Below are 22,986 nucleotides of genomic sequence, written 5' to 3'. Positions count from 1 at the left end.
ATGGTAACTATAGTTAGATTAATCCTAACTATGGTTAGGGGAGTGAAAATGTAATCTTAATTTGATTAAATATCAAGGAGACATTAAATTTATAGAAATCTTAAAATATAACTATAAATATACAAATATGAATCACTATAGTACCACTAATAAAATAAATATTTCATAGAACACAGTTCTGTAAAGCATATAAAGTGTCACAGGAGTTCTTGGAGTATTTTGAATTATGAGTTATAATTACCATTGTTTTTGAGGTCATGTGTTACGTAGTAATACCCTGTCATGTAGACATCCCAGTATTTTGACACAAGACCAGTATTGCGTTTGTTCATCGTTATTCTCAACACTGCACATAGTACCAGATGCATAACACACAGGTTCTCAATAAATATTTTGTAAATAAGTGATAAAATGACATCATTAAAATTAAAAATCTCACAGAAACTTGATTTTATTACATTTGAATATAAGACATTAGTGGTCATAATAACCACATGCCAGCATGAATCATCTGCATTGACATAAAAAAAATGGTTTTCTGATGTAGTATTTTTCATTCTATTGACATAACCAGTGACAGTAAAATGTTTCTTTAAAAAATTGAGTTTTCCTAAGGTAGCTAATATCCCAAATAGTTTTCAAAATAGTTTTTTCTGCTTTACATCTCAGACTTGCATTTCATTCATGTTGAACAATATTACCTGCTATTGATATGCTTAATTTAATTACTAAATGTTACCCTCATATTCTTTTTGAACTACATTAGTAAATGATCTGTGGCCTTTTAATAAAATATTTTAGTCGGAATATTTCCCAAATAGTTATAATGTGCCTAGAGCCAAATTAGTGCTAAATTTAGCCTATCCAACCTTCTCTCTTATACAATATAAACAAAAAATGCTGTGTTTTTATGCACATGAAATTTCAAAATTATTTCTTAAGTCCTCCTTTGAACTCAGTTGTCACTCCTAAATGCCTACCAGCCTCGGACAAATGCAGAATAACCTAGAACCCTGCCACTCAGTTTGGGACCCCAAACCAGTAGCATTAGCTTCACCTGAGACAGGTTAATAGAAATGCAGGATTTTGGACCTCACCCTAGACTGACTGAATTAAAATCTGAATCTTCTTAATTTTAACAGTATCCCATAGTCTTGTATATGCACATCATAGTTTGAGAAGCATTGATGTCGAGGTCTATATTCAAGAACTCCTCTCCTGAGATAACTAGTACAGAAGACATTTAATTTTGAATAGGGATGTTATTGAAACAATGAATGAGTTGTTTGTTGAATGAAAGAGTTGGTTAGTTTTTTGTTGTTGTTTATAGCTAACAGAATCGTTTCATGTTTTCTGTTTCATTTCAAGGTTTTAATGCTGTATATGGATGGAAAAGGCTTCTCACAGGAAGGCACCATTGGCCAGTGGTTCCATTTCCCTTTGGCTGGATATGCAGAATATGAATTGATTAGTTCTCTGCAAGCCGTTGCTTAAAACATCACATTTTTATTCAATATACAGACTGTTTCAACTAATACAAATTCCTGTGAAAGATTAAAATTATGGTTTATGATAACGGTGAAAATACTTTCTATCATAAAAACTTAAAATAAATTCATGGGCCAGTTTTCACCCAAATATTTGGGTAGCACAATTTATCACATAAAATGCCCATTACTCATCTAACTTTCTAATCAAAACATTAAGACTAAGATATTCAGATTTAAAATATTTCAAATCACATTATAATGATAAGCTTTATTTGTAAAATCTATTAGTTACCTATGAGGTGGAAGTAGCAAATCAGTCGTCTATTCTCTCTGATGTGAATCCAGCCTCAAACTGAGTGAACTTAGTAACTGTGAATCCATTACAAATTGAAGATCACCATCCATTTTTTGCTAGACTTTAATCTAAGTCTAGCTTTATTCCCTGCTGGAAAAGAAGTATGATCATTGAAGATTGAGCTCACTGGTAAGCAATTGGCTAGAAAATTTTTCAGAATGAATACATTTCTATGGCATTGAAATATATTTTTCATCTTTTAGTCTTTTTAAATTGGGGAAAAATCTATTAACAACAATAATGAAGATTGGTTTATGATATTCTTTTGCCAGGTTGGCTTTAAAATATTTTTTTTTTCATTTTTTTCCTTGAACATGGCAAAAATACTGAATTTCTGTTAAGAATTCCTGTTGGGTCAATACATTCTTTCATTTATATCTGTTATTTCTGTGTCCTCTCATCAAAAGTATGAGTTAAACTTTATAGTTCTTCAAACACCTAAGATTAAATTATGCAAATCAAACAAAAAAATCATATACTTTTGGAAATTTAGTTCAACGTAACTAAATGGCATGCTGTTTGGAAATTGAGTTTCAGATAAACTAAGTGGCGTGTTTGTTGATGCCAAAACGTTAGGCTTCAGTAAATGTACTAAGAAGCTCTTGTGCCTTGTATGCACTATTTTAAAAAATATTTTATTTCACTCTTTTTTAATTTGATGGAGTAAGTTTTGTAAATGTTAGTAATTAGAATAAGCTGTGTACATTTTTTTGGTACTGATTTTCAGAATTTAAAGCAGATTTCCTTTTAAGGCTACAAAGCTAAGGAACTGGTATTTAATCAAAGAGAAAATGGTATTAAACTTTTCAAATTCTGCATTAGACAAAAATTCAATACAAAATAAGACTAGAAGGCCAGAGGATAATGGAGCAATAGATCCTTGCAATTATTTATACTTGCTGAAAATATAGAGAGTTTTATACTAAATCAGTTAATAGAAGAACCAATGTCAGCCCAGTCCATTTTATAGATCATTTGAGTGCAATTATTTCAACAATAGAATGGCAGTCTTTTTCGGACTTTTTATTTAAAGCTAAAGATTTTGATCTGACAATCTGCTTCAAGAAATTTCAGAAGATATGCCACATTATTTTATCTTAAAGCATTTTTTGGGTCATTTTCATTACCTGAAGTGCCGGGTTGGAACCTGTAGCTCCTGCTAGATAGAAGTCTTAAGGGCAACAGAATCACGTGATGTAGTAAGAATAATATGCGCCAGATATTTTTCAAAGCACAGTACTACAGCTGTTTTTATGAAACAGGATTGTTAGCTATTCCCTCTTGTCAACTAGAAGGTAGGGGGGGAAAAAGAGAGATTTTTATTCTTTAACTTGCTAAGTACTGTTAACCTTTCCCCCCTGTAGGTCTTTCATGTAATTATTGAAATGCGTAAATCAGTACACATTAGAATCAGACTTGAAAACATTTTTAAAAATAAATTTTATTTAAGTTGTAATAGTTCCCTTTTTGTTTCATACAGTGAATATTCTTTAAAGGGTATTTTGTTTACTTTTGTTTTTAATTCTAGGGGGTTATAATTTTTAGAGATGATGGCGTCTCTCTTTACATATGCAGTATTTTACTTACGTGAATAAAGCATCAAATAGATCTGCATTTTGTACATATTTATAAAATGTACCTTAAAACATTTTACTTTAAAAATTTAATTGCTTAACTCAAACTTGAAGACATGCTTTACTTCAACTGTCCCAATAGTCCACTGAATTGGTAATTTTGATTTTTCCTGTTTTCAGAGATTCTACCATATAGGTTATCAATATTTAAGAATTTTTAATTTAAAATATATAGATGCTTCATATACATTTGTTAACTATCTGCCTTTGTTCAGTGAAAGAGGGTTTGTTTTTTTCAAAGATAAAGTGCAACTAAATACAGTGAGATATTCAAGGAAGTGCTTATCTACGAACTCCCTCCTGTTATACCATAATAAAGTCTGGTTGATCACCTTTATTAGTTGTCTATATGAAGTTGCCTTTGCACATACAATCTAAATTGCTTTACAGATACACTTTTCCTAATAGTTTACCAGAGCTGCTACCGGCAAAATTCATGTCTACAACCTGGTCATAAACCTTTTGAGAAGAGGTAGATGACAGGAAGAGGTAATTACTCATTAGTAAGTGATTCTGAGTACAATTGGAAATAGACTATAAAACTCAAGTAGTACCTTGTAATCAAAAGACAAGTATAAGAAATATGTCCTATGTTTGACAAAACTACCTTCATTAGGGAAGTCAAATGCAAAGGATTCATAAACCATGTTCATAAAAATTAAGCTAGTAGTGATGTGATTCATGCTGAAGAAAACCTGTGAAAAAGGTGTTCCTCCATTATGTCATAAACTAGCAAATTTTCCCTATTTTGAAATACATGTAAACTTGCTGGGCTGATGCTGGTTGTACAGTATACTTTAGTATCCACATCATATTATCAGATATTTGCTTCTAAAAGTGATAGTTCTAATACTGTTATAAATTTTAAAAACCCACATATACACCAACCACATAAATGGTAAGCGCAGCAAATCCACTTACACTATAAACCATGATGAAGGTATCCTCTTGTACAATCGTCCCCCCTACCCCACAGACTACAAATTCTATTCTGCTAACAGTTTGTCCAGACACATATTTGGACAATGGATTTCCACAAATAACATGTTTCTAGGTAAGATCCTTCTGCGGAAAACTAAGTAAAAACTACTTGGCTTAAACCCAAATCTTTTAGCAGCCTACACTCCTTTTCCACATAATTAGCCAATTGAGAAGATACTCCTTACATGTGGAAGCCAACCACATTACTCATACATAGATACCACTCGAATTTTTAGACCTCACATTGGTAAAAATTCATAGTTCTAACTTGCATTGAAATTTTAGCATTTTGATGTCATTTATTAAAAGCATTAAGCACATGCCAACATTAAAGTCTGATTTTAAAATTGAGCAATCTGTCCCCTCCACTAGATTTCCTTTAAAATTTATTACTGAAGAATCTTGTTACAGAACACAGGAAATTGTTGTATTTTAAAATGGTCCGATCGTGCACTTTCCTTTTCTCTGCCATGTTATTCTTTTAGAGATTTGTTATCAAGTTGACATCAATGAAGGGATGAATTCAAGTAGGCTTATTTCAAAGCAACTGTGGATCAAAAACTATGAAGTATCTCCCAGCGTGAACAGGAGGCTCTGAAATGGGATGTCTTTTTAATCCTCAAAAGAGGATGTAAGTAAAGAGGATGCTCTATCATAATGCAGTTGAGATTCTTAAGAGCTCAATCTGCCCCTTTGTTATACCAGTAAAAAGTTCAAATGATAATCTGGGCAATGTCAATAGCCTTTAAATCACTTGCAGCCCTTACTCTAGGAAAGTTACAGCAAAAACAAAACTGGTGACGATGCACAAACATAGATCTTTGGTGTTCATTGCCAGTGTTCAGTACTTCTGCATCATTAATTTACAGTTGGAGAGGGGCAATATGTTATTACTCATCTTTTTAGATGACTTATTTATGAGTACCAATTAAACCAAAAGGGGCCTTTGCATAGGAGACTTGAATTTGAAGCTCTGGTTTATGCTACATAAGGGAGTTAATTGCTCCTAAGGGACAGTACTATTTTATGATTTATGTTGCATCTTCCAGGGAAGGTTTAACAGTTTAAGGGGCTCAATTCTGACGTGAATACATAAGTTTGTTTGCTAAAGGTACTTAATCAAATTGAGAAAAAAAATGCTTCAAAGTAGAATTCTGTTGATGCTGAATTAAAAAACCATGGAAAGCTTGTTCTTGTTTTTTATTCAACTATGAAGACTATTGTCAGTTTAGATTTCACATCTTTTCCTGTCAGTATTATTGTCCCCTAAAGCCTATTAGAAGAATCTAAATGAGTTCATCATCTGTTGTGTGAAAGCTGAATATTAAACAAAGAACCATAATTATATACTTATCTTAGTGTAACATACAAGCATGTTTTAAAGTTCTTTAAAAACTATACTTAGATAAGTACATATGAATGAATCCCAGAATAGCTATAAATAACCAATGGAAAGTCTGTATAAAGTATGATTTTGTTTCCTCTTTCTACATGATCTTTGCAGTAATGTAAGACACAAGCTAACAATGAACAATGTTGAAGAAAACAAAGGTGTATGACACAAGAGTCCCTGCCAAACCAAAACACCTTTCGTTTTCACAAGTTTTACATTTCACCAGCTGAACCTTTTTCTGATCCATGCATATTTTTACCCCTGTCAGTTGTATACCTTAGTAGCTTCCACTTCAGATTTTAGTGACTTGCTGGCTTCTCAAATTGTTTGAAAATGTTCTCACCTGTAGTTATTCCAGAGATTATCAATAGAAACAAATTCTTCAGTCACTTCACTTAGCATTGATTTCTTGAGTAACAGCTGGACAGTACTGACTCATTAAGAGCCAAAGAAAAATATTCAAGATCATTTGTCTTGTTTTATAATTATGTGATTTTGTGCCTAATGTCCTCTTTGAGGAACTGTTCTCATCAAAAGTCTTAAGTTTGTTTTTCTCTAGACACATTTCTTTGGGCTACTGCATTCAAAAAATATGATGTAACTCACCATCAGTAAATGGCTTTGCTGGCTAATAAATGGGCCACTTGTAACTGTACTTTGATTACAGCCACATTTTCACTTTTTATTTTTGTGTAGTAATTATGCTGTGGTGAGCTATTCTATTTTAAAATTTCTAATTCTCCTGACTTGCTTTCCCATAAGTTGGGAATATTGTGAGGAGTCCTTAGTCAACATATAGTGTATATTTTTAGCACAGTTATAGTATCATTGCATGATAACAATCTTGTACTATATTATTTGATTTGATAATCCGTATCAAATCCACTTCAGTGTGCCTTAAAAGCAAACCATTCAAGGTGTACTTTTTTTAACACAATGGGTATGAACTGGTAACAGAATAAAAAAATATAATGGTACAGAGACAGTAGTCCAAATAGGCAGTTTCTGTAGCAGCTACTCAATTTCCCCACTGTAGTGCAAAAACAGTCACAGACAGTACATAAATGAGTGTGGCTGCATTCCAGCAAAACTTTATTTATGAACACTAAAATCTGAATTTCATATAATCACATGTCAGGAAATATTATTTTCCCCAACCATTTTAAAACTGTAAAAACCATTCTCATCTTACTGGCCATACAAAAATAGGCAGCAGGTTGGTTTGGGCCTACAGGCCATAGTTTGCTGACCCATGCTCTAGTAGATTTAACAGAATATGGCGAGTCCAGAATTAATGGCTCAGGAACACTAAAAATTTATCAGCCAGATATCTCATCCAAAAGCTAGACTTAACAAAGGTCATAGTGTTCCTATAGAAGTTATAAAATACTATATTACTTTTTAGAGACAGAAACCAAAATTGATACAAACTATGCAATTCAATAGGCAGTCTTTACATAATTCCTTTTTTTTTTGAGGTGAAGATCAAAATAAAAAAACAATTAGATACCTGCTATATTGTGTCAGCTTTTAAAAGAAGCAACAGTAAGTTCTATCAAATGCATTTACTTTGTAAATCTTTCAGAATAAATGCATTCCTGGAAAGGAGATAGAAATCAATTCTTAATGTCTAGCTGAGGTATTGATTAAGAATCTGTTGAAACGCAAAAGGTTCAAATTGATTTCTCAATTAAGGGACTAATAATTGGCCATGGTTAATGAAGTTACTGAGTTCTGTTCAGCTGCTCCCCAAAAAACAATATTCCCCAAATAAATATTTCCAAAACAAAATTACCAGTCATCAACATATATAAGAAAACATTTCTGAAGCCTTTATTTACAAAAGCTTTAAAAACAAATAATACCCTCTGTTTTGCAAATAATGTTTTGTTTAAAAAGGACCACCCAGTTACAGCATTGTAATATCATGAATAAACAATGTACAAGGAAAACAAACCAATGTGGCTAATATTTGGAGATTTGCTAATATGACTGATTGAAGTGTAGATAACACACATCATAAATTGTAGTCCATCACTTCAGGGTAGAGTTATTCATTATCAAAATGTCCTCCTACACATGCTCTGGTCTTGTCACATATTCTGCATGGCTAAATATTTCACAGTCTCTTTTGTCTATATATATAAAATAGATTGCAAAGATATACACAAAAAAATAAACAAGCATTACACTCCTCAGGTAATTTTATGAGCTATATGTATTAGACATATATATATATATATATATATATATATATATATATATATATATATCTAATACACATATATATATTTTTGTATTTTGTTGTTCTGCACCAAATCTCTCCATTATTTATCTTTGTAACAACTATGAAAGCACAATTTTTTGTCTTCTAATTTAATTTGGTACAAATATACCTACACTTGTTATCTTTGGACTTTAATGAAATTGATTTGTGGAATCAACAAATCAATAGCATCGTAAGTATGGCTATAAAATTTTTTAAAATTAAAAATAAGGGTAAACAGAGATGGAATAAAAAGAAGCAGATTAAGGGAAGTGTGCTATCATAAAACAACTGCAGCTTCAACATCCTGGATACCAGTTTCCTGGCAGACCATAACATCCAATCACAAAGGATTATTCCTGAAGGGTGTAAAGCTGGTTTGAAAAATTCTTCAATCACAGAGCAGCCTACACATGCCAATTAGAAACTGACAGACACTAGATGTGCTTAGGAGATTAAACACTACGTACAGAAACAGCAGTTACTAAGCTCCTCAGTAGTTGTCTTTTTTTTTTTTTTGTAGTCTTGCTGAATCAACCATTTGCACAATGCATGTGTTATATTCCGTGGGTCAATAACAAGTAAATACTGTATAAAGTTGGCAGATGGTCATTTTTCCAGCTAAGAGCAAGAAAAACCAAAATTTCTGGTAAGACAGAGGATTTGAGTCAGAATCACTCTGTAAAGTGCAAAATTGATGGTCCACAATTTCAAATAGCTAAAAGTCCTGCAGAATGGGAGGGAGACATGAAACGGAAATAAATTACAGTCAGTGCTAGTTAATTTAGGAAAGGGAAAACAAACCAAGCTCAAGTAGGTAAAGTTTGTATGATGTAACTTCCCCACTCTGTCACACACGCCTGCCAACAAGTATGGTAAGTTAAGGCCAAATTTTACCTGAATGCTTTTCTATTTAAGATCTGAGATAGGAACGGTTATACTTAGTACTGAAAGGTAGAAAATAAAAAGGGCTATGAAAGAAAAATAAAGTACTGTCTAGTTCAAGGGATTCAACCAGAGATAAAACCTATATACAAGCATGTGTGTAGCTCAAATAAAATAAAAATAAAAGGACTATTTCATGTCATGACTGCTTGTTGGCTTCCTCTTCATATGCATTCCCTGTGCCATTCTGTACATAGGATGAACCAGAACCAAGGCCATACAAATGACCACAATATTTGGCATCATCAATATGATCTTCAAAGAACATCTAAAAAGGAATTTTGGAAAAAAAAAAGATAATTATAACCAAAAGGTACCACTGGTAATTTACATTTCAGCAACGTTAAGTACTGACGGTTCATTAACTATAATGGCAGCTTTTTTCTATGGTGCTCCTTTGAGGCCACACATTTAAATTCAATTAATAAAATTGAGGTTCTCAAGTAGAGCTCAAAAGAAACCAAAGGAAAAAGACTACAAAAAAAATGTATACATACATGTCTTTCCTATTAACAAACTTAGACCAATTTATGAGAATTTGTAATCATGGAAAAAAGTGGCACACATTTTTATTCCATAAGTTCCATACTCAATGGTAGAATGAATGAAAATAGCTGATGATGGGGGTGGTGACATTTAGGTTTATAAGGAGCCTTGAGTCTCTGTACGGCTAAATTGGCTAAAAACAATTAAACCCTAAGCATGTTCTAGACAGTAAAATCTGAGCATTCACACTAGGTTACTTCCTTGAAGAAGCCAAGAAAAATAAAGATAACAAATTAGTAGCAGAGAATCCACCATTAATTGAACCGTTAAGCCATTTTTAAAATGCAAAGCTGAAAATCCAAAAGGTTATTTTAATTTTCTAATGTAGCACTGGAAAGTAGTACAAAACACAGTATTTACTTTCATGGACAGTCCAAATCACTTCTGAATCAATACCATTTGGTAAAATAGCTATTAGGCTTTCTATTATTAATACACTTCTATGAAAACTTTAAATTTCCAGAAGAGTTCTCAGTCAATTCTTTATTGTCTAAGAGGATATACTCAAAAGAAATTTCCAGTCAATATTTTGCAAAAAAGAAAACTTTTGTAAGCAAAAAAGTCCTTTTTTTTTTTTTCGCACAATCAACTTTTTTCATTGAGTTCATCTACAGTGAGGCATACTTGTGCATGTCACTTAACCTAAGAAAACCCGGGTTCAGTGGATTTTGTTCCTTCCTTTCCTGACTTCTTTATGTTTGAGGAATTTATTTCTGCCTTTTACACTTAAGGAGGGTCTGCCCAATATGATTTTGATTCAACTACTACTTCAGATTTATTTAACCCCTTTAGAATTCAAAAACTTCTCAGTAAGACAATCTACTAAATAACCCAAGTCCTACTGTATAAATCCTTAAAGTACAAAAGAATGGCATGAGCAAACGCCATTTTTACTAGCAGCTTAATGCCTTAGATAAGATAATGTCAGAAAGAACTGTTTTCTCCCACTAATGATGTACGTCATCTTGGATAAAAGTTACCTGCCTCTGGCCTCAGTTTTCTCACTTAAGAAATAATATGGTTAGACCTACCTGATTTCTAAGGTAGTTTAAATTTTTCAATTTTTTTAGTTTATAAAGAACTTATTTTTTTTCATTTCTTTCTGAACTACATTTCAAGATGACTTCTTTTTTAATACTTTCATTCAAGTGTTAACTATGACTTACATGGTACCTTTAATTATATATTCACTTGATAACCACTTATTGCCCCAAAATTTTGCCATAAGATTTTAATGTTCTCAACCTAACAACCAACTGAGAAAAAGGCACTGATGTCTTCATACTTCTCTCATTTTGAAAAAGGCCATTCCTGTAAGCAATGAATCAGATCCTGCCTGATGTTGTGGTCCTATCCGTTCCAGCTCTAACTGTTCAGCAACTTCTTGTAAACCACCCTAGAAGACAGAAAAATTGCCTGTCAAAAGAGAAACACTGCAATGCCTGAATTCACAAATTACATAACTTAGACAATGACCAAAATATAAATGAACTTCAGAATGTACAGATAGATCTTATTACAACTGGGAAAAAAAAACAGAAAATGTGAATTACTAATGTATTTGTTGAATGTGTGTGAAGTTTATAATTTTATTATAAAAATGACTGCAGGTACTTACTTTCAAATTTTCTTAAGCTTCCCAGCAATATATCTCCAAATAGTTTCATATAAATAATTCGTAGAAAACAAAGCTATTATGGCTAATCAAATCACTAAGGGCTTAACCATGGGTTTGTTAGTTAAAAAGAGTATGTTGTTTTAAGAATACAACTCTTTAGAAGGATCTGCTAAATATCTGTCTATGTTATAATATTGCTAGAATTGAAGAAGAATAATGATGAGAGTGAAAGGAAGAGAAACAAAAAGAGAGAGAAGGAAAGAGGAAGGGAAAGAAGGAGAATAATGGAAGGAAAGAAAGATCAGGAACAAGGACAAAACAAAGAAATTCCTCTCTAAATTGTTAAGACCTCTACAAGCAACTAGCCCTTAACTATATCACAACTTGAAATAGTGCTTTGCATAGCAGCTGCTTCTGTGGTAAAATAGCCTGAGGATTAGGTATCATTAGCAGCTGCTTAGAGCAGCAACAGAATCAGGGTCAACCAGTATGGTGGACTATAGGTCAAAAAGCACCTTTGTCATGAACCTAATTTTAACATAGCAGGTCACTCAGGATATATTCAGAATATGTGGTATATTTAGAAATTTTCCAATAACGTACACATGAGTAATAGTTTGGTTCTGTGTCCAAAACGGTCACTGTACACACGTCAATTTTTAAAAGCATTTCCAAAGCCATATTAAAACATTTAGCTCTTGGATTCTCAACATTAATACTTTCAGGGCGTGGACAGAATTTCTAGCATTAACAAGGATATCTTACTGCAGCAAGTTCACTTGAGCCACAGCTAGAAGTCTCTCAAACTGCACAGAATTCTGCTGCTCTTGGGTGCTACAAAATGAAGTAATCTTTCTTAAAAACTTCCCTTGCTATCTGCTATATCCTGTAATGAGGCAAGCAGACTTTGGCCAAAAGATTGCTTCTCTTACGATTTTCAGTTCATCAGTCAAAGCAAAGTTTCCTATTCAATTCCTAAATTATTTCTGTGTAAAATTTACCATCTCCTGAAAGTAAAACTTTACTTGCACTTCTAAAAACCTGGTGAGGAAAAAACTTGATCAACCTTGATGTAGGTTCTATGAAACAACCACTTTACCTAATTTTTTTTTCTGTCAGTTACAGCTTAAATACAAATACAACTGAAAAACAAAACAAAAAACCCAATTGAAGGAGATCTGGGCCACCAGAGGTGAATTCATTCTCAAACTGAAGAAGCACTTTTGCTTATTAAAGAAACTTTCATTTTGAAAGAATTAATGTTCGGAAGTAAAAAAATTATTCCACCCAGTAAGCAGTGTCAGAATGTAAGCTACTGTCTAGACAGGGCCTACATATTTACTATAGCACTTACTACTAAGTTGACATCTTTGGGCCAGGAAAAAAAAAAATCCTTTTAAATATGTAATTTAATCCCTGGAATGTGACCCTATGACAACACCCAACAAAATAATCCCTCCGCCAAGTAAGCAGAGGGAGGAACTTTCGCCGCACTACTGATGACGTGCACATGGCCGGCCACCCTGAACTGCACGGCATCCACCATCTCGCATGGACAGAGCATATGCATGGTGCATGAGAACCTCAGTTTCTGTGCTGGTTTATGATTGTCAATCTGGTAAATGATGACAAAAATCTGATCCCTGGTTTGAACTTTTGAAAACTTATTCTGCCAACACACACTAAAGCTTTGCAAAAGAATTTCCTATAAATCCTCACTATGGAAAAAACAATCAAACGACCAGATAATATAAGTACAATTTACTATAAAACTCAAAAATATGGTTTAAAATCAACATCCTAGCCTAGGATCCTATATATCAGTCACTGGATCTGAGTAGTGTGATTACAGATAAAGCCACTCGAAGCCTTACTTTGAGATTTTTGCAGCTCTTCATGAGGTACTTCACATCATAAATGACAGGAAAAAACAATCGAAGGATCTCAAAGAAATCAAGTTCTTCTTCAGGCAAGTTAGAGTTGGTCAGGATTTTGATTAAGTAGCCAAAGTCATAACCACTACAAAGGGTTAAAAGAATACAGAAGAAGAACCATAAATACCAAAGAGACGAAAAACTTTTTTTGACACAAATTTTAAGTGAGTCACACTGTAGGCAATAAAGGTTATCAACCAAAAATACAAAAAAAAAGAATATAGAAAATAAACATGCTCACAATTATGATGGAAAAATCACCTTACACACAGTGGTAAAACTGTCACATCATCACTCAGGTGCCAATATGCATATCGCATATTGCACCATCCCAAGCCTGTAGTCACTAAACTACTATTTTGCTGATCCTTGAATAGAGAACTCTTTAAGACGACTATCAAACTGCCCACAGTAGATGTCTCAAACAACTTAAATAACTATGGAAATGGAGAAATAAAGATGAATGGAAAGTTGGCCAAACATGTCAAGAGGCAGCAAGTGAACTGGCATTCAGAAGTCAAAAATAATGCAAATCTTTCCATCTTTAACAAAAAGGTCATATACTTAAAAAATCCAAAGTTAGTTCCCTACTAAATTATTTTCACTTCCCTTAAGTGAGTTTATTAGTAAGTACTCTCTTCCCCCACCCCCCAAATTCCTTCTGTTCCTATCTCATCACAGATCCCCAAGAGATACTAACGGAAATATTGCACATGAAAGAAGTGAAGGCAGCAAAGGCTGAGAACTACTCTCTAGAGCCTAAAACACAAACTCCCACAATTTTAACACCAGAGCTCCTATGCCTATTGTTTGGCTTTTCCCGCAGTTTTATAGTTCTCTGCACTCCTGTGCCACAATTACCTACCCTTTTTCCTGTCTACCTTTTCCTACAAACACCTCTTACAGATAGATGCCTTCCCTGAAAAGCCCAGCTCGCACAGATTTCTTACACACGTTGTTTTCTTGTACTATCCCTTACAATGCATGTACTGTTTTCTCCACTAGTTTAAAGGGCAGGAATCACATTTTTAAAATATCTTTTAAAAATATCTTTATTGCACATAGTTGGAACTCAATTAATATTTGATGAGACATGTTATGAATATCTTTTAAGGGGATATAAAACAAAATTTCTTTTTAATATTCAGAATTTTACTTTTAATCTAAAAAAGAAAAGAAAAAGCTTTACCATTGAAGACCACTGAGAAATATCAAAGTATGAGCAATAAACAGAAGAAACCTTTACACTTCTGGTAGCTGGCAAGGAAGTAATTCTGCTCTCTATCCAAAATATAAGTCAAGACAGTGTTTGCTTGTTACTTTTAAAAGATTATATTAAAGTTTAGGATTTATAAACATATTAGTCTTTACTGGAAATAATTAATTATAATATGAAGAAAATATTTACTGACATTTCATAGAATAAAATCTTAACGTATCCTGACATTCAAATATATCAGTCTCATTGAGACTCTAAACTCTTAGATGACATAAACCCTTTCTGTTTTTGTTTATCTTAATATCCCCAGTATTTGCTCAGAGTATTTTTTGAATGAGAAACCATGTCATATGTAGTAAATTTCATGTTCTTTTGTATCCTTATGACTAAGTAAAACAAGGGAAATAAAAGAACTCAGCATTAACATTCCTCACACGAACAGACTTAAGTTTTGTCTCCTGAGGTACAGGCTCAAGTGGAGAATAGAAAGAAAAGATAACAGGGAAGAATTAGTATGTTCACTACCTCCAACTCAAAAATTACTGCTTTGCACTGCTCCAAAGTTTACAATATGAACAGTCCTTCACTATAATCATTCTACAGTCCAGAGCTGGAAGTTGTAAGGCCTGCTGGAGACTTATTTTTTTTTAAATGTGTGAAGTGGACCAAGTATAAGAACATTAACACTTGCATAATATAATGCTTTTTAAAAAGATAACAGAAGGCCAAATAAAATCATTCCCCAGGCAACTTTTAGTCCCTGGGCTGCCAGTTTAATTTAATTTACTTAGATAGGAACTCTTTCTCTTACCCGGAAGACTATTTTTACAAAATGAAACTAATTTCCTTTCTAGAAATTCTCTTAAACAATCTAGCTTTATTTTATAACAAAGAACTAAAGACTACCACTTTTTGAGAATTTACTATGTGTAAAGCACCTTACTAGAGGGTTTAAGTGTTATACTGATTATTAAAACAATTCTGCCAAATTTTTTTTAAGTGATGCCTTCTTGATCACTTTACTTAAAAAAATTTAAACTCTGCCACTCACTGACCCCTAGCATTCCCTTCGCTGTTCTTTTTCCTCCATAGAACTTATTATCTAACAAACCACAATATAAACATCATCATTTAAAAACCTGTGTGCCTACCCCTACCAGAATGTAAACTCCATGAGGACAAGGATTTTCGTCTCGTTTGCTCATAGCTTAATTCCTAGAATTTTATCAGTGTTTGGCATATGGTAGATAGTATTTTTTAATGAAGGAATAGTTTTGGGCTCAGAAATGTTAAATAACCCTAGGTAACAGATTCCAAATGACACTGCTAGATTTAAACCAATGTTTATTTTTCCACCTATACCCTTTCCACTACACAATACGGTCTCTCTCATTGGCTAAAATAGACCCCATATTATTCATCTTTAAGTAGACCAACATTAGTCTCTTAAGAGTTAGGAGACTGCTATAAGCAGTCAATTAATTCTTTGTAGACAGCCTGAAATTGCTGAAACAGTGACCCAAGCCAAGTGGAAAGCAGCTAGGAAATAGTAACACATGCTGTTTTCAATGCAAGTCTTTTTACCTATGAAATGATAACCACTTGACCCCTTCACAAAGGACCACTCCTGATGTCATAAGAAGTTCTGCAAAGTACTGGGTCTCAATTCCTTCCTCCTCATGTTTTTTGAACTGGATTCCAGACGTTGTTAGTAGCTCTATGGAGTCCTGGGCATACATGTCCTCCCTGGCAGGAGAAGAAGAAAGATAACATTCAGAAACGCCACACTTCAAACAAGTGGTTTTTCTCCTTATATCTACAACTACGACAGTGCCAGAAACAAGAAAGAAGATTCACTCGGATCTAGTTGTTCCAATGTTTCACATATATGGAAAGAAAATACAATTTAAATATAAAAGTCATTATTTCAGAAAAGTGTTCATACATTAAATAACCATTCAAAACAGTTTAATGGTGAGATTTTAATCTTTACTGTCAACTCAATTTCATTAGCCTTTCACAAGTTAATAAATTTAACTGGGTTTGGAAAAAAAGAGGTCTTCTTCTCACCAGGGACTACTACCACAAAGTAACAGGTTCTTTTCAGGTCTTTCAGTCTCAGCAGCCATTTCAACACTGCCAGATGGAGCTGCAGCCACAGGGGTGAGGACCTACCTACCATGCTGTCTGCAGCACCTCAAAGGAGACCAGGTGGAAAACACCTGAGTTAAACTGCAGTCCATATTGAAGAAAAAGGAGATGCCTCTTCTCACTAATAAGCCTTTCAAATAGCTCCAATAAGCAGTAAGCTGTTTAAAATAAAGGAGTCTGCTATAACTGCAATAATTTCTTCTTGTACCAATCTTAATCCTAGAAGATTAACTGCCAAAAATCAAGCCAGGAAATCTAAATACAAGCCAATCTTTCAAGATTCTACTTAAGCCAAAAAAGAAATCCATCTCTAATTTCGAAGCACACATAGGTATCCAAAATATTAAATTAAATAAGTGATCAAAATGAAGGCATGTTTCTAAACATAAATGAAAAGTATTTTGTGCATTGCCCATTAGATTTTCCTTTTTATTTACTTTTTAAATTGTAAGAATTCTGGTTCCCACCCACTCAGCAAAAGAATATCCTATTAAAAGCTTTAGCAAAACTAATTAAACCAAAAGGAACATCACACTTGGGCCAAAATGCATTCTCATGGTCTATTTTTTGGAAATCAGTTTGCCTTCAAATGTCTCTGAAAAATAAGAAAACTAGCCACTGAAATATTTAAAACGGGAAAACCGCAACCACCACTGTTAAGTCAAAATTTCCCCTGGAAACACTTAAGGAAGGATATCTGAATAAACCCAACACAAGTTTTTTTCAGTAAGCAGGTATTATTAGCCTTATTAAACTAAAAATATGTACCTTAAACAACTAGAATCTCACTCATCATTCCTCGATAAGCACACTTTGTGGCATGCTTCAGCAAATATAACCAACCAAAGGAATAACAGATTCTTTCTCCAGGCTGCCATTATTCTGGCCCATATGCTCCCTTTACTTTTAGCTTATTGTCTCTCTCTTAATCAGAATATAACCTTCAACAGGGCAATGATTTTTGTCTCTTTTGTTTAATGCTATATCACCAGATCAAAAACCATGTGAAGTGGAACAGCGATTATTGCACTATTTAAGTTAGTATTTTCCAAATGTGCCCAATGATCATAATCACCAGGAGAGCTTACCAAAAAGATGGATTCCTAGGTCCTATACCCAGAGCTAACAAATCCCAATCCGCAGGAGACTTGGATGAATACTTCCGGTGTTTTATGATCAAGTAAGTTGTAAACAAAAATATGTGTATGATTATTTTTTTGCATAGTTCTCATAGCTCAATTCAGATAAGTTAATGTTTTGTCATCTAAATTTCATTGGACTAGATATTTTATCATTTGGAACCAATTCCATGTTTTACAATACCCACGTCATTAGCAAAAGAAAGCTGGAGCCCCATCCAAGTAAGCTAAAGAGTACATTATGAAATCCAACAAAGGAAAACAGTGAGGACAAATACAATGCAATTATAAACCATACTACTACACCGCCAACCACTACACTCTCAAGAAAAGCCCTGCTTTTCTTTAGGTCTTATATACTATGCTAAATACCACATTATTCTAGAGAAAGGGTGGTTGTTATATTGGCAGTACCATTAATGTCCCACATCATTTACTATTTTTCAAATCAGATGCTACGTTATATCACACAAGTACAGGCTGTTAAATAGAACGACACTGTAATACTGTAACATACTTAGAATGTATTAAACGTTTCCCCAACTTAGTCAGTTTAGTTTGTAAACAATCTTCCCTCACTCAAAACACTCTAAACTTCCCTAAGCTATCAAGACTACTCTTATCAAAGACAGAGAAAGACTACAAGTAAGGAAACTGGGTTTCAACCCAGGGCTTGAGTTAGAATTCAGATTCTGGAAAACAATCTGTCAGATTCTGAACAAAACACCAGTTTCAAGGGTGTTATTACTTCTTCTGCATGTAATTTTTATAAGAGGTTCTGTGGGCTGACCTGGGAATATAGCCATTATATAAAATCGATTTGAAAGGAAAATGCACCTAGCTTCCAAGAAATGTCTTAACTACCTTTGACATGTAATCCACTCATAAACTAGGATATGACTATAACAAAAATCCTTTTACGAGAAAGGTAACTACTACAACAAAGATGTACATGTTTCAAATTGTACATCAAGTTTGAAAGTAAAACAAATGTTGTAAGGTTATTTTTTCTATCAAGAAGTATTTTCAATACCCAAAGTTTTCCAAATTTCAATAAAAGGGCATACTTTCACATAACATCTCCAAAATTCTAGGTACTTGAATTTAAAGGTCTTCTTTATTCAAATTTTTTTGTCCAATAATAAAAATTTAAAAAACCTAACCTTTCAAATGTTAGGTTTTGAGTTTTTACAGGATAATTATGCCAAATTCATTTAGAATTTCATTCACCATACTCAAGGGAAATCAATTCCTAAATTAAACTGAAAAAAATGTTTGGGTTATATTTATTTCCCACTTACGTCAAATTAAATTTAAAATTAAACTGCCAAGTTGAAGTTCCTGGAGGGTATTCTCCTTGCTCATTCATAAATGTCAGTCCTAGCTGAATTATCTTTAACAAGTCTACATTACACCGCAATAGTTGGTACTGATAGTCAGCATTGCTCCTGAATTCTCCAATAGGTCTTGCAACCACACCTGGAAACTCGGTATCCTGTAAAATAGTTTTAAAATTCATTATTTACTAAAAACCACAGACCACCAAATCCTAGAATAATTAATTTTTGGTACAAGTCAAAGAATTCTGTTATAGATGATATTCTATACATTACAAAATACCTTTAACTAGTAAGTGCATTACTTTTGGAAACATAAAACTCTACAAACTTAATGAATTTTTCTTACTTTAAATATTATATTAGTAAAAATTACTATGTATAAGATACACATGATAAATGCAATCAAGGACTCTATGCCCAAGAAAGAGGGAAAATAATAAATTCATGTTTCTCCAGGAGTATATGAAACTATGCTATGCTAACGTTAAAATCAAAAAAGAATTAGTTTAAAAGAATGGAAAAGGCATCATACTTTCTAAAGACTTTCTCAGGCAAAGTTTATCTAAACACCAAAACCCTCCTAATTTCTTGGACTAAAACAGCATTCTCTCTATACTCCAGAGAAAGCATGCTGTCAAAAACTATGCTACCCACTCATTCCTGTAGAATGCTATCATGTCTCTAATGTTGTCACTCCTTATTATCTGAGAAATAAATGATCACTATCAACTTCTTTTGGATTAAAAAAAATTTAATTCTAACTATGAGTAAGTACAGATTAAATAGAACATTATCTATGTACACTTAAATATTCATATTTCAACCAATCAACCTTCCCCTTCCCACAGAGCATATTTATTTATATTAAAAAATACTGGGAAAAGGATACATCAGTTTAGGAAGCTAAGAACAAAATCTAAATACCAAGTTACCATAAACAGTAAAAAAAATGGAAACTTCTGTAAATTCAGTCCAACTCAATGACTTTATTGGATGCTGATGTGTTATGCTAGGTGTCGGAAGGACAAAGGATGATTAAGATACTAACCCTTTGCTTCACAAAGCTGATTATCTAGAAAATGTTTGAGTAGCTATAACAGATGTATGAGATACAGTAGTAAAGAAGCAAAATAATTAACTGAGTAGACAGTCCAGGCAGATTGAATAGTATATGCAAAAGCAGTGTGTTCATGAAACTCCACTGATAACTAAAATAAATTAAAAAACCAAACAAAAAACTGCAGATCAACAATGTTTCACTTGGAAGCTGATTTTTTTTCATTTGAGAAAGACATCCAAGAGTTCCCTAACTTACGGGAGCTCATCTGGTATTATCAGTTAGGCCTTAGTGTTGCTAGGTGCTGACCTGGCACTCATAGCTAGGTCCTAATGTTTTTCTGTTGAATATAAACACTTTCACACTTCAACACCAGACAAGGCCACTCTGTTACCATAACTAACATAGACAAAAACATAAACGTGATCCAAACCATGAAAATGACCCAACATCTTTCTGTCTTGGTTAATACGAGTGACTGTTGCTTCTTTATAGCTTTAGCTTCACTCTCGCCTTCTTTCATTGTAGTTAAGACTTAAGATACCCTATCCTAGAATTACCCCAGCTTTCCGACACTATCCAATCCAGAGCAAAGTCCGGCTTCCTTCATCCCTCCCTAAATCCACCTGACACAAAAGTCCTTTTTAACACAGTCTTATTCAAATGCCCCCAGTTCCTCCAAAAGCATGTGTTTTCCCTCATGCAGTGAGTAAATCAACCCAACTTGTCACTTTACAGGTGTGATCCAGGTGGTCTTTGGTTGGAGGACATTGACAATTTTCATAATAAAATCCATGAAAAAAAAAAAAATCAACCGAAAGGGCTGAATTCAGGACTTTTAAAATCCTTCTTTCCCTTTTATAAGAAGTATTTTAAGGATATTTGATCACAGGCATACCATAGCAACGTAATTATATTTTCGGATAACTTGACGAATTTTCTTCATCTCTTCATCCAGGTTGCAAGCCCAAACTTCACAAATTCTTTGGCTATGATCTACAGTTGCTGCTGGCATAGTGAGGGCACAAGGAGTCTAGCTGCCAAGCATCAAAATATTATATTTGATTGAAGATTTGTTTCATAAAATACTTTGTCCTTTATTTGTGTACCTGTCATAATAAAAACCAAAATAAAACCCAGCTATATCAGAAAACGAAATTATGGAATAATTGAGTTGACAGAAACCTAAAAGATTATTTATCCAAAGTCTTTGATTCATAAGAAAATCAAAGTTTGGGAAGTGACCTATCTAAAGTCACACATCTAATCAGTAGGAAAAACAGGACCACAACACAAGTTTCCTGGTTCTAATACCAATGTTACGTAAAAATAGTATTTTTTATGTATACATACTAATCATTTCTTAAAACTTTCCAATAATTAAAGACTGCTCTGAATTCAACTCACTCTCTGAATAAAACTTTGTAAAGACATCCATTTCCAGACAAAAATGAAAGGTGAAATACTGATATACATGTGAGAATATCAGATGCTACTAGGACAGAGATAATGTCTGCTTTTATTCCTCATTAACAAAACATTCAAAATCTGTTTTGATTACAAAACCGCCTTTACTGGCATTTATGCAAGCCTGATTGGAGGGGACAAAAGTAAACCAATAACAACAACAAAAAGCTGTAACAGATAGCCACAGAGGCTGAAATGTTCATAACTGCAGGAGAGAGAAAGGAGAAAATAGTGTGTGCGTGTTTCAAACTGTTTCTAATTTCCTAAAACTCAGAGCATCTTCCCTGGTTACCAAACATAAATCTCACCTCTCTGGCCCATGAACACTGGTTGCATGGCATATGATGATAAGAGTACAGACCAACATTTTGATTCTTGAGCAGGGAAATTCTTCGTTTTTCAAACAAGGAGTTTGAAAAAATTTTAACAAAGGTAAAAGGGAATTACGACACTACTCCCCCTTCTAAACTCTGCAGTCACAAATGTAACCGAGTGCTCTAAGAGCCAGGGGAGTTCCCTTTTATAACCCTGTCCACTACGCTAAACACACACACACACACACACACACACACACACACACACACACTTTGGAAAGACCCTATTGTTTAATATTGCTTTACTTCATCGCTCTCTACCACGGTTCCAGAAGCTCCGATGAGACACCAGAAACCTCATTACTGGAGGTAGAGTCTCCGTACTACAGGCTCCCAAAGAAACGAAAGAGGACAGTACAGAAGCATTCAAGTCAGTCAACTCCTTTCCCTGGCAGAGAGCCAGTGCGAAGGAGCTGATAAGGATTCATTGGGGCCAGACTGATTCCCAAGCACTGCTGCGCGAAGGAATACGTGGAGCTAGCTGTGCAGGAAGGCCACCGCCCTCCACCCCCAATTTCCATCCCACAATATCGACGCTCCAGGTACAAAGCCTTTACGTCATCACTCCGCGCCAACTCCTTGACATACCCCAGCCCCAGTTACCCTCTCCCGCCTCGGCCCGCCGTCCAACTCAGTCCTTCCCCAGCTAACCTCCAGCTGGCGCCATCGCGCACCCTCTCAGGTTCATCCCCACCCCCTTTTTACTTCCCCAAACCGCCCCTCCCCCCGCAGGTCTGCGGCAGACGCAAGATCTACTTGTGTCACTGAGCTCGCGCTCCTCCTCCTCCTCCTCGCCATAGAGACAGCACCCAGCAGCGGTGGCGGTGGCGGTAGCGGCGGCGGCGGCGGCGGCAGCGGATGCCCCATAGACACCTCTCGCCCAGCAAGTGGGAAAGGGGAGCTGGAGCTGCTCCGCACCGTGCTGCACCGTCGCTTCTCGCAACGTCCTGGCGGGGGCGCTAGCTGATGACGCGACACGCAGAGGGGGCGGGGCACGCAAGTGACGGAGGCTGGGGTGGTTAAAGCGCTGGGCTGTGCAGCTGCCTGACTGGCTGGTTTGGCGTCAGGGCCGCCAAG

The 22,986-nt window shown here is 34.5% G+C and overlaps 3 protein-coding genes across 3 annotated transcripts in view; 2 read left to right on the top strand and 1 right to left on the bottom strand.

Moving 5' to 3' along the window:
- ZDHHC2 (zDHHC palmitoyltransferase 2) overlaps window positions 1–3,816 on the top strand; it is a 57,042-nt gene extending 53,226 nt beyond the window's left edge. Inside the window, exon 13 of the mRNA XM_019737958.3 lies at window positions 1,369–3,816. The gene's annotated coding sequence lies outside the window, so the exon portion shown is untranslated. The remainder of the gene's footprint in view (window positions 1–1,368) is intronic.
- A 3,846-nt stretch (window positions 3,817–7,662) lies between these two features.
- On the bottom strand, window positions 7,663–22,964 carry CNOT7 (CCR4-NOT transcription complex subunit 7). The gene is made up of 7 exons (XM_019737959.3): window positions 22,666–22,964; window positions 20,967–21,177; window positions 18,973–19,166; window positions 15,966–16,127; window positions 13,103–13,247; window positions 10,896–11,006; window positions 7,663–9,332 (listed from the first exon to the last, which is right to left on the bottom strand). The coding sequence occupies exons 2-7, from the start codon at window positions 21,081–21,083 to the stop codon at window positions 9,204–9,206; spliced, it is 858 nt and encodes a 285-aa protein (XP_019593518.1). The 5' UTR covers window positions 21,084–21,177; window positions 22,666–22,964; the 3' UTR covers window positions 7,663–9,203.
- VPS37A (VPS37A subunit of ESCRT-I) overlaps window positions 22,909–22,986 on the top strand; it is a 34,485-nt gene continuing 34,407 nt past the window's right edge. The window contains exon 1 of the mRNA XM_074329723.2: window positions 22,909–22,986. The gene's annotated coding sequence lies outside the window, so the exon portion shown is untranslated.

Source organism: Rhinolophus sinicus, chromosome 16 (assembly GCF_057876585.1).
Source record: "Rhinolophus sinicus isolate RSI-liver-muscle chromosome 16, RSI-T2T, whole genome shotgun sequence".
Lineage (NCBI taxonomy): Eukaryota > Metazoa > Chordata > Mammalia > Chiroptera > Rhinolophidae > Rhinolophus > Rhinolophus sinicus.
The sequence above is the reverse complement of the archived record's forward strand: the minus strand, read 5'-3'. Positions and strand labels throughout refer to the sequence as shown.